Source organism: Ischnura elegans, chromosome 10, assembly GCF_921293095.1.
Source record: "Ischnura elegans chromosome 10, ioIscEleg1.1, whole genome shotgun sequence".
NCBI classification, from domain to species: domain Eukaryota; kingdom Metazoa; phylum Arthropoda; class Insecta; order Odonata; family Coenagrionidae; genus Ischnura; species Ischnura elegans.
In genome coordinates, this window is record NC_060255.1 from 58,614,202 (window position 1) to 58,626,708 (window position 12,507).

At 43.0% G+C, this 12,507-nt stretch overlaps 1 protein-coding gene across 1 annotated transcript; it reads left to right on the top strand.

The window, feature by feature from the left end:
• The first annotated feature begins 8,475 nt into the window (after window positions 1-8,475).
• Window positions 8,476-11,289, top strand: LOC124167273. Its single transcript, XM_046545183.1, has 3 exons — window positions 8,476-8,674; window positions 10,888-10,930; window positions 11,017-11,289. The coding sequence occupies exons 1-3, from the start codon at window positions 8,574-8,576 to the stop codon at window positions 11,281-11,283; spliced, it is 411 nt and encodes a 136-aa protein (XP_046401139.1). The 5' UTR covers window positions 8,476-8,573; the 3' UTR covers window positions 11,284-11,289.
• Window positions 11,290-12,507: the final 1,218 nt, after the last annotated feature.

Sequence of the window (12,507 nt, forward strand, 5' to 3'; positions counted from 1 at the left end):
TATATCCCGTTTCACTAAAATCTGAAATATTTTTTACGTCTAGGTTTTGAATTTCATCAAGTGAAAGCCATTTGAAATTTGAACATGGCAGTGGTCTTGATAGGGCCCAGCCATACAAATTATTTGCGTCCAAATATGTCAAGTAGTTAGTCTCTTTTTTAGTATCATGTACCTCCATGTATTTATTGTTAGCTTCACAATATCGCTTGCAGCATTGAGATATTCCTCCTCGAATACCTTTTTCTATCATCAGTAACATATCATAGTCTGTTAAAAGCTCAAGCTTAATACGTGTCTGTTTTAGCATTGCGTCAAAAGTCAAACCCGGAGCGGTATAGTACCACGCAGGATCGAGTTTGTACGCGTTTGTACGAGTATACTTGTTTATACGCAATTCCATTCCTATCACATGAACTAATGACCATCCGGACCCCTTGGCGTGAAACTCAGATTTTTCCTTAAGTAATTTTGAAAATGTTTCGTCAAAAACTTCTCCAATGTTATCAGTTAAGAATATACGTTGATTGTTAGTTTTAAAAGAAGTTCCATTTTACCCCCTCACCCTTCTTAAATTTGCAAATTAAAACTAGGTTGAATTTAATGGAGTTATTTTGATCTACCACGTCAGATAATTTTTCAATTGTTTGGAACTTAATTGCGTCCAAAAAAGAAACCACGTCACTGATATCATCATTCTCAGTAGTTATCCAATAGGTTCTCACTCTGGACCTAATTGCTGATTCTATTTCATTAAAACCCCTACCAAGTTGAACTGTGACATAATTCATGTGCTGGTTCGTATTTTCGTGAGGTAAAGCCTCATCAATGTTATAATAGATTTCGCAGTAATTGCAGAATCATCTACCTTTTAAAGCATATAATTTGCCTTTCATGTTGGAAAAAGTAATAATGTCCTCTATGTCCTCATTGTTAAATACAACACGCTTGTGAATATTATTAATAGCCTGTTCTAATTCATCTAATGTGAGGTAAGCACCAGACGTGTAATAAGCTAGTATTTGTTGAATGGAAGACATAATTTACGTGTAAATGGAGGGGTAAAAATCTGGAAAAATAGAAATAATTCTATCAAACACCATAGAATTATGAAACTTGAGGATACATGCAGACATGATATGAGTATGAAAACACTGTACTTACGGATTGAGCGCTTGCAGACGAATATCAAAGATTCAAATAAGCCAACGATTAAGCAAAGGTGTGTGGAGAGAATTGGTGGAATTCACAAGTTGATTCGCTGCCAAGGGATGTTCAAGTCGTAAGAGTTGGACGGGAACTGATAATTTTGTTCTTAGCGCTGCCAATATTTATACAAACGGATCCCCGGCCCCCCTCCACTATAGTATTGCTTCGGATCGAGTAAACTGGCTTCAGATGTACGTTATGATTCCTGCTGGTTAAGCCTTTCACTCGCCTTTTCCTTTAGCATTGCTTAATTACAGCTCAGTGACCTGGTTGCATGTTCGAACAAGTACAAACTTTCATTTGTCCTTCACACTTGTGGTGCCTCCTCCCTCGCTAAAAAATTGAGTTCAAATTCTGATTTCTCTCCTTTCTATATCGCAAGAGTGTGGGGGGTTATTTAGGAAATGTTCACTTTTATTTCACCATGGGATGGGTATATAAATAGCGCGCAAAATCTTATAGCATCACACTTGGCTTCCACAAGAATGACAGTTTATTTGAATCGTTCTCAGTTTGTGGAATTGAATACTTCCTCATCAGGTATTCCCAGGCGTGATTGCTATTTAAAAATTGGTTTCCCTTCTCTTTACCGACTTTGCTTATCCATAATATCCGCTTGTGTAGATACGAAAACTGACATTTATAAATTAACTTTACCACGATCAGTGCAAACGGACCTGGTATTTTACATAGTGTCATAGATTTTGTTTATGGAAATTGTGGTTAAATAGAATATCAGAAGATTTGACCGCCTCCTATGAATTGGAACTTTTAAATTTTGATTTTAATTTCTCATCCCGTTTATCGAAGTATGCTTATCAGGACCTTTTGGAGAGACCTATCGAGTTTTTATTAGATATAGAAAATAATATAGGCTATTTTATACATGTTATTATTATTAGTTACGAATTCTGTCATGGTTTAAAAAGGACAATGTATTGTAGAAATTGTGCTTTATCAATATATCCGTATAAACCACTACGAGTGTGCACCTTAACTCATCATTCAATACTGTCGGTGAATAATGTGATGAATATTGTACGAGATAAGGTGAATTGGTGCGGGAACTGCATACGGTGTCCATTATTTACTTTTATGCGTAAAACTGATTGTGCTCGTTATTTTGGTGAGCATAGATACATATCATCAGAAGATTCATCGGATAATTCATCTTCTGATTCGTCATCTAATAATTTACGTGGACAAGCATTATCTTCAATCACGTTTGCTTTTAATTCACACAAAAAAAATATACAAGCAACTTAAAGTGGTATAAAATAGCGCGGAAACGGAGACTTCTTAATTCGAGTTTTTCAAGCGACACATTCTTTGCGTCATCTGAGTCTTCGTCTTAAGTTCATAAGTCCATAAGTCCTCCCACTCTTTTCACTGACGACACTTTCACTGGGTATAAATACCTGCTCTGTCTGATGGATAATTCACTCTCATCTCTACCGAACTCCGAGCATCACATCGCTCCAACAACTGCTGTTATTCACTGAAAACCTTGCCAGCACGCTCAACGATTGGGTTCCCAGACCTCTTCACTGCATATATCTGCTAACTGCACTCATCAGCCCCCGCACGGGGGGAAGAGAGTAATCTCTTCCTTTGGGGAGCCGCGCCCCCACGGACCCGAGCCCACCGGGGAGACAACCTCGTCAAAAAACCCTTCGCACGCTAGGATAGCGTCCAGACAGCATGTGACTCTGCTGTGCTGAGTAGCCGATACATCTGGCGTCCAGATTCACCCACGTGTTTGCCGTGCGTGGAGACCCGTACAAGGGGGAGAAGGGGATCCTGGTGGGTGAGTTCTCCGGCTCCCAGCTGGGCGTCGGAAACCCGGTATGGGCCGGAGTTCAATACCCCACTTCGGCCCTGGATTCCCCGGAAAACGGGCGGCCGAGAAGAGCCCAGCTCGGTCAATCGGCTCCTGGCGGCTGGGGAGCTTGGCGGCTCCTTCCGAGCGTACGCCAGGACGGGTTAGTGCTGGAGATATGGGGGTCTCCGTAGGGCGGCCGAAGGTGCGTGGGTTCGGAGGGCCCCCGCGCTGGAGGTTCTAACCCAAAAGAGACCCCCTATCAAAGGTTCCTATATCCCTTGGGTAGCCCTGGCGACCACACCGGATCTCGGTGTGGCGTCCCGAATGTGTGGCTCCGTGGTGGGTGGGGAGCCCAGGGGATGAATTATGTTCTTACTTTCATGGAGACGATTACTCTTCCTCCACCAAAAAGATCCCGCCCGGACACGGGCGGAGGAGAAAAGTCTTTTGAAAGCTCGAAGCGTTTTTTGTCTATGAAATGCGCCAAAGAAGGTGACACTCTGAAAAAGGTGTCTCCCTTTTTCATAAAAAAAGCTATGCAATCGATAATTACTGGAGAGCCAAATTCGGTGAAAAAACTAAGAGATGGTACCCTACTAATAGAGACTGCGAACAACATCCAAGCTGAAAAATTGCTTAAAACTGAAAAATTACACGACATCCCAGTTAAAGTCGAGATCCACCGCACTCTAAATACCTCTAAGGGAGTAATAAGTCACTACGACCTTCTTTACGTGGAACCAGAAGAGATCAAGAGAGAGATGGCCCCCCAGGGCGTCATCGACTGCCGCAGACTGACTACGAAGCGAAACGGTGAAGTGATAAATACCACGTCAGTAATTCTCACGTTCGCTCTAGACAAACTGCCCGTTAAAGTCTTCTTAGGATACGAATCTGTAACTGTGCGACCATTCTTCCCTCAACCGATGCGCTGCTTCCAATGCCAAAAATTCGGCCACATCGCACCGCGATGTGAGGGCAAGGCCACCTGCCCGCGCTGCGGCAAGGACAAGCACGATGGGGACAAATGTGCGGAAGCGGCCTGCTGCGTGAATTGCGAGGGTACCCACGCGGCTTACTCTCGCGATTGCCCGAAAATGAAAGAGGAACGGAAGACTATGGAAATAAAAACTATGGAAAAAATATCTTACCTGGAGGCAAGGAAAAAGTTCAAAGCCCTTAGTGCCCCCTCTTTCTCGCGTTCCTTTGCCGCAATCGCCTCTGCTCCAGTTAAGAAGTGCACCATTTCTACACAGACGGAACCTGAAAAGCAGATAGATTTATTAAAAAAAACAAATGCGAGTAACAATAGCAATACTAAAAAAAACACTCCTAACTCCTCCGTAGTGTCTCCCAAAAATACAACAAAGAAAACCACCAGAAAACCTGACCAGCGAGAGAAAACTCCCTCTCCTGGTCCCTCCGGCAAAGGTATGGAACCGATGCAGGAGGACATAGACGAAGATCTCTGTATTTCGGACACAGAGATCGAAAAAGTCAGGAATAAGGGAAGGAAAAGTCGCTTAAAGCGATGATTCCACAGACTTCCGGGCTAATGCTGCTCCAAGTTTCAATATTGACATCCTTTTTTTTCTGTTTTTATTTATCTTTTACCCTTTTTAAACCCTTTTTATGAATTTTATATTACAATGGAATTGTAATGGATTTTATCGGCATAAGGAGGAGCTGGCTGTTTTAATAAATGATTTTAACCCTTTCTGTATATGTTTGCAGGAAACGCGTTTTAAAGATACAGACAAGGGATATTTAAAACATTTTAACACTTTTAGACTGGACGATACTAGTGGCCAACGAGCCCATGGTGGAGTTTCGGTTTTTGTCCGGGAGGCTCTTTACACCTCCCGAATAAATCTTAACACACCGTTCCAAGCGGTAGCGGTGACGGTGCACGCTCCCGAGGCGATAACGGTGTGCAACGTTTACCTGCCGGAGGGTGCACCCGTCACCCGTTTTAATCTAGAATCCCTTGTTCACCAGCTACCTCAGCCTTTTATTTTACTCGGAGATTTTAATGCTCACGATCGTCTATGGGGAAGCACCCCGGAACAGTGCAACCGCAGGGGACGTATTTTATCAAGTTTTATTAGTGATTTTAACCTTTTTTTACTCAATAACGGCGAGAAAACACGTTTTAACTCTTATAGCGGCGATTCTTCCTCCATTGACTTGAGTATTTTATCGACTAGTTTGGTCAATAAACTCAAACTCTCTGTGCATAAGGATCTTAGTGGGAGCGATCACTTTCCCCTTTTAATCAAAAGGGAGCAAAATATAAACCCCGATTTTATTAGACCAGGCTGTTGGATTGTCCGGAAAGCTGATTGGCATCTTTTTAACTCAAATTTTAACTACGTGTGGGATAAAAACAACGACTGTGTAACAAACGTAAATCTTTTGACATCCAGCATCATTCAAGCCGCCGAAATTAGCATACCACGATCTCGAAGCATCCTTCCAAGAAATGCGGTGCCATGGTGGAATGAAACCTGCGCAGAAGCCATTAAAAAACGTAAGAAAGCTCTCCGAATTTTCAACAAGTATCCTACAGCAAATAATCTCTCCGCTTTTCGGCGACTAAGAGCGAAAGCGCGTCAGGTAATAAAGGACGCAAAGAGGATTTCTTGGATGAATTTTGTCTCCGGTGTCAACCACAGGACTCCACTTGCACAGGTATGGCGTAAGGTGAGGAGCATATCGGGTAGCAGCCAGCATCTAGGTATATCCTTCCTAGAAGTCGAAGGAAAGGTTATCACTTCTCCAGCTGCGATAGGGAACGTATTCGCCCAATTACTCGCCAAAGTGAGCAGCGACGAATGCTATGACCCTTCTTTTGCGATCCTCAAGAAAAGGCTCGAGAACGTCCCTATATCCTTTATGGAGCCTAAAACAACGGCAGACTACAATATGCCATTTACCATTTGGGAGCTGAAATCTGCCATCCATGACTCCCACGACACGTCCCCAGGACCCGACGAGATCCACAATGCCTTCCTCCGAAATCTATCGGAATCGGCGTTGCTGGAAATCCTTGAAACTTTTAATCAGCTCTGGGCCAATGGGGATTTTCCTCCGTCCTGGCGGGAGTCCGTCATTGTCCCCATCCCAAAACATGGAAAAGACCGAGCTGACCCGAATTCTTACCGGCCGATTTCTCTCACCAGCTGCCTGTGCAAGTTAATGGAGCGAATGGTAAATCGACGTCTCATTTGGTGGCTGGAGCGTCGAAAACTCCTCACTAGGATACAATGCGGATTCAGACGGAACCGTTCCACAATGGACCACGTGGTCAGAATTGAAAATTTCATCCAAGAAGCCTTCCTTCTCCGCCAACACGTAGTCGGTGTATTTTTCGACTTAGAGAAGGCTTACGACCGGGTCTGGCGACGTAAGATTCTACGCGTATTACGCGAATGGGGTTTTAGAGGCTGTTTGCCCATTTTTATACAAAATTTTTTAACCAACCGTGTTTTTAAAGTAAGGACGGGACAGTTGTTGTCAAATTTTCACCCTCTTGACAACGGAGTTCCCCAAGGCTCGGTTCTGAGCGTGACGTTGTTCGCTATTGCGATCAACGACATAGCTCACTGCATCAAGGAGCCAGTGTTAGGGTCACTGTTTGTGGATGATCTCGCGATTTTCTGCAGATCATCTAGGGTCGTGAATGCATCGCGTATGGCGCAACTCACCATCAATAAACTTCACAAATGGACCCAAAATAACGGCTTCCTTTTCTCTTTGGAGAAAACAAAGTGCGTTCACTTTTCTCGCACTCGGGGCGTCCATGTAAATCCCACGTTACACCTAGGTGGTAGAAACCTCCCATTTGTGGAATCAGTCCGTTTTCTGGGGATGACCCTCGACCACAAACTCAACTGGAAGGAGCACATTAATTCTGTCAAGGTAAACTGTTTGAAGTCTTTAAACATTTTAAAGTTTTTAAGCCACGCATCTTGGGGAGCAGACCGCACCACCTTAATTTTACTTTACCGCACACTGGTGCGGTCGAAATTAGACTACGGCTCATTCGTGTATGCGTCCGCACGCGAGACGTATTTGAAAGCACTTAATTCAGTGCACAACGCAGGTCTGCGACTATGCACTGGGGCGTTTAGGACCAGCCCGATTCCCAGTATATATACCGACGCAGGCGAGCCTCCTCTATGTTACCGAAGGACCTGGCTTCTTTGTAGCTACGTTTCCAAAATTTTAGCAATGACGAGTCACCCATGTTATAGTTTACTTTTTAAACCCCGTTTTATTAATGTTTTTAACCGAAGGACTAAAGCAACCAGACCAGTAAGCGTTCGCTTTAACGATTTTATTCGCGGATGCGAATTCACGCTACCTGAAGTGTATCCTGTTTCATTCTCGGAACACCCCCCTTGGATTACTCCCACTCCGGTGGTGAATATTCTTTCACGATCTCGACCGAAGTCTTCCACAACTCCCTCGGAGTACCAGCGTTTGTTTGCCATGTTCCGATGGAATCACCCCAACCTTACCCCCGTTTACACTGACGGTTCGAAAGATAACTCTGCTTGTGCATGTGCAGTGGTCTCCCCTATCCACGGGAACATCAGAGCAAAGCTTCACCCGATGTGCAGTGTGTACACGGCGGAGCTTTATGCCATAAGGACAGCTCTAGAAGCCCTAGATGACCACGGCGGCTCCTTTGTGATATGCACTGACTCCAGGAGCTCGCTACAAGCCATCTCTGGCTTCTCACCCGTGCACCCGATCGTGCAAGAAATACACTCTCTCCTGCTGACCCTTTCGAGAAAGGGTTTGAATATCCATATTCTGTGGGTACCGGGACATGAGGGGATAGCCGGGAATGAGATAGCAGACGCTATGGCCAAGGAAGCTCTGAATAACGAAGTTCTAGTCTCAACGCTGGTTCCCCACGAGGACTTACGAGCATCTCTAAGAAACGTGGTATTTGGAAAATGGAGGGAGTCATGGAGGATTCTAAATAATAACAAGCTCCGTGGCATCAAGGACACGGTAGCAGCGTGGCCCTCCTCAGCTCGTAGTAATCGGAGAGAGGAAGTAGTACTTACACGATTGAGGATAGGGCACAGCCCCCTGACCCATGCGTATCTCTTTACTGAAGAGAAGGAACCTCCCCAATGTGGGGATTGTAAATGTCCATTAAGTATTAGACACATCATGCTAGATTGTGTTAAGTACCGCGAAGCGCGAAGGCGAAATAATCTAGGGGGAGACCTAAAAACCCTTTTAGGAGACCACCCTACCAACTTAATCTGTACATTTCGGTTTCTCAGAGAAATAAACATTTTTAATAAAGTCTAATTATGTACACTTTCAACGAAGACATCAGATGCATTAGATTACTTTATACATAACAATTGTAATTAAATAGCACAGTAGTGGTGCAAAATGACCTTGCCGTCGACGCACCCTAAATCCAAACACCACTACTACTGCACTCATCAGCTCTGCCGTCTTCATCTCCTAGTCTCTGGACCGTCTTTGCAAGGCTGTCGGTTTTCATCTCTCCACCATGTCCATCTCTGCCAACGTAACTGCCGCCAGCTCAGACGCCGCCATCGATATGCATGCTGACTCCTCCGACGGTGAAAATGTTGCGTCCAGCTTAAAGAGGTATTTATATATGTCGCATCCCGACGCCTTCGCCAGGACGTAATGACAATCGCGAGTCGCAAGAGTCGAGTGGCTGCCTCCTGACTCGCGGGTGTGGTTGAGAATCGGGGAAAATGAATAAAATTCCCGCTGGATACTAGTGAGGTTATTTATTTAAAGGAAAATACAAGTCCCCTCTAATTAGTCCAGCTCGTCGAGACGCCGGAAAACCCGGCCCGGCCGTCTTCTCTCTCTGGAGAGAACTCGCGACACATCCTCTTGCGTAGATTGTGTCCCAATCGCACCTCCCACCACTCTCGACTTTGCTCCCCCAAAAGGCCAAAAGGCTCTGCGCTTCATACAGCCGTCATGATGTTGATAACAGAACCCACCGCCCCCCAAAGGCAGGCACGACCACAAGCAGGGCCATGTTGGGGTGCAAAACCTCCCCCCCTTACCAGAGAGAATCTTCCACACGATTCTCTCGACAAACTGCACACATGCCAAGCAGATATACATACATGTTACACAAAAAAACATGAATGCTGGAGTCACTGATACAATAGTGAAAAAAATACACACAGTTAAAGCACTAACGTTTTCCCGATTGTGGCGTATTGCTACCACCCGTTCTCGATACTAATTGCTGGCTTGAACCCGGAAGGGGTACCAGCGGTAGATTTACCGTATCAGATGGTGGGCTTTGATGCATTTGTTCTGTAGATGTATGCACCTTACTAACAATTTTTGGCTTAAAAATTATACATAAATCTTTACATTCACGGCGTCCCCTGTCATCTGAATACGGGATCAACCTTTTTAAACAACATTTACAACAACAACAATAAATCATTACAAGTAATATGAGAATCAAAGATACATAAGTAAATGTAGAAATTTTCTTGTGCTCATAGATGTGAGCTTGTTCCCAACTCTCTTTTTCAATTAATTGCTCCACCTCCGAGACCTTTACACTAGCATATTTTAAGTCATCCAAATGCCGAATCAAAGGCGAAAACGGGAAGTTTAATTTTAATCTCGCAAAAGATACTAAATTCTCCTCTGATAAACAGCAATCAAAGGTCAATGAAAGAGGAGGTATTACATCATTCTTGGAATTATTATGTTTAAGGTTTATATCACCCTGGAGAATAGCACCAGTGCTATAACCTTTGCAATAGTCATTAAACATTAATTTTCCTGTGCCACTTATGGTAACGTCGTAAGGGTCATCACTCTTACATAGCACGGTGACCTTTTCAGGTCGAAATCTCAGGGGTGGCGGCGACTAGTCGGTAGAGCCTCCCCTCTCAGCGCCTGATGTCCTCTGCTTCTCAGTGAGGCTCTTCGGTGGCCTTCTCAGGTCTCCACACTGCGGCCACGACGACGATTCTCGAAAAACCCCACACACCTAACACCAGTTTTAATGTCGCATCCCGACGCCTTCGCCAGGACGTAATGACAATCGCGAGTCGCAAGAGTCGAGTGGCTGCCTCCTGACTCGCGGGTGTGGTTGAGAATCGGGGAAAATGAATAAAATTCCCGCTGGATACTAGTGAGGTTATTTATTTAAAGGAAAATACAAGTCCCCTCTAATTAGTCCAGCTCGTCGAGACGCCGGAAAACCCGGCCCGGCCGTCTTCTCTCTCTGGAGAGAACTCGCGACACATCCTCTTGCGTAGATTGTGTCCCAATCGCACCTCCCACCACTCGACTTTGCTCCCCCAAAAGGCCAAAAGGCTCTGCGCTTCATACAGCCGTCATTATGTTGATAACAGAACCCACCGCCCCCCAAAGGCAGGCACGACCACAAGCAGGGCCATGTGGGGGTGCAACATATATTTTTAGTTTATTTTGATGAATCTAGATTGCATTGAAGGGAAGAATCCTTCTTTTTCTCTTACTTTAGAATATTCGCCCATATTAGAAAAATTAAATCCACTCGCCAACATTCCTCACGCTTCCTGCGGAGGGTGTGATTTGGTTGGTCCTTCTCTGGTTCAAATCTCTATCAAAGGTAGAGTTTTTTCAATCATAATGATATGGAATTTTTTCCATTTCTCCTGGTGATCGGATCTGTCAAATAATATTTGATAAGATAGCTATAGAAGTTGCATTTAAAAATTCTAGTAAAGACTTTACTGTAACTATGGAGGGAATGAACAGGTTTTGATAGTTCTGGTTTAAATTGTCTATTTGTTTTTTTTAATCAAACACAAATTATTTTCTTTTAGATATCTAACCTCTCCGTCAACATCAACTAATTCCATCTCTTCGGTTAGTATTTTCGAATTTATATTCTGATATAAGTTTTTACTTGTGTTTCTAATGTTTTTTTTTTCTTTTTCTTACTGATCCGACAGAAATTGATAGAGGCTCAACGCCGAAACGAATTTCTGAAGAGAGAGGAGATGGAGGAAAATGTTAAATATTTAGTAACGAAGGTTGACAAATTGAGTACAAAATATGGTGAAAAGTTAGTGGGATTGATCACGATAAGAAATGATGTAAGAAAACTGATATTGCCTGGAATTTTAAATCTAACTGCAGCCGAAGTTACATCATTCAATAATAGTGGAGAAAAACTATTTGTAATGAAAGATAAAAATAATTTATTAAAAATAGTTTAAAGTATTCATGTGTGGTTTCTTTTAACACCTTTTAATTCTACTCACCAATGGGATAAGTTGGTTATGCGGCCGGTGCTGCATCATTATTGGGTGTAAGTTCTACGTTTTCTTTTGATGGCAGCTCCTTTGTAATTTCATGAAATGTTTCAAATTTGAATTTACTGCCCACAGCTGACAAAAACCTAACATACCGTGTCGCGGCTACGTCAGCTGGGGCTGCTGCCATCAAAAGAATAACCATTGGCCCAAATTCGTACATTTTATATGGACCAATGTGTTTCAGTCTCCTACGTATCTTTTTTCTTCTTCCAAGCACCGGTGTCATTGTAATTCTCCCTTTCACATACATTGAACTGAAAGCATATTAAATTAATATTGTAAGTTATTATCATATACAATGTGATACCCTGCGTAATGACAATGGTTTTGCGTATTCATTCTTTCCTTTTTTTGTTAATAACTATTATATTAAATACTTTTTAAATTAATACTACTACAGACTGTGAGGTTGTTTATTGCCGTAGCCCGCTTTCATTTTGAATTTAAATTTTACAAATGGCTGCTAGGAAGGGAGGCGTGTCAATGGGCGGGGGGATTAGCGTTATGTATGGAGTAGCAGAAATAAGAGTTAAAGCTGTTTTTTTAAAGTAACTATTATTTTAGATATTTTTATTAACTTCATTTGTTTTTTCAAATATACTTCGCACACAGACTACGAAGTTATTCATCACAGTAGTATAAATTGTCTGCCTGGGCTTCCATTTTGAATATGAATTTTACAAATGGCCGCTAAAAATGGGGGGGGGGGGGGGGCGTGTCAATGGGCGGGGTGAGACGAAGAGGTGAATTTCCAGTTGTTCACATTCTGTCGCTAGATGATGTGTGAGTACAGATTGGTTAGCAACTAACTCTGTTGGTGGACGCCATCTGCAGTGGTAAGGTGTAACTATTGGGGGATTATATGCTTGAGATTTTTGCTAACGTCATTACAGAACGTAAAGAGGAATATTTATCCAAAAAGTTTAGATCGCAAGTGAGTATTAGAATATGTGATTACTATTGATAATAGAATGAATTTCATTTTTAAGTAATTTACTTAATATTGATCATTTTTTGGCTAATCATATCTATAGTTACATACCTTTCATTGGCACAGGGATAAATGAAATTGATGCGCTAATGCTATATCGATAGTAGTATAAGCATGTTCACTTACCTTATCGT

Bases quoted from the DNA above. Each gene is read 5' to 3' on its own strand.
- LOC124167273 (XM_046545183.1), top strand. From the start codon at position 8,574: ATGTCCATCTCTGCCAACGTAACTGCCGCCAGCTCAGACGCCGCCATC. The intron at 8,675-10,887 runs GTATTTATATAT...ATTTTCTTTTAG, and splicing joins GTTGCGTCCAGCTTAAAGAG to ATATCTAACCTCTCCGTCAA. The intron at 10,931-11,016 runs GTTAGTATTTTC...CTGATCCGACAG, and splicing joins CAACTAATTCCATCTCTTCG to AAATTGATAGAGGCTCAACG.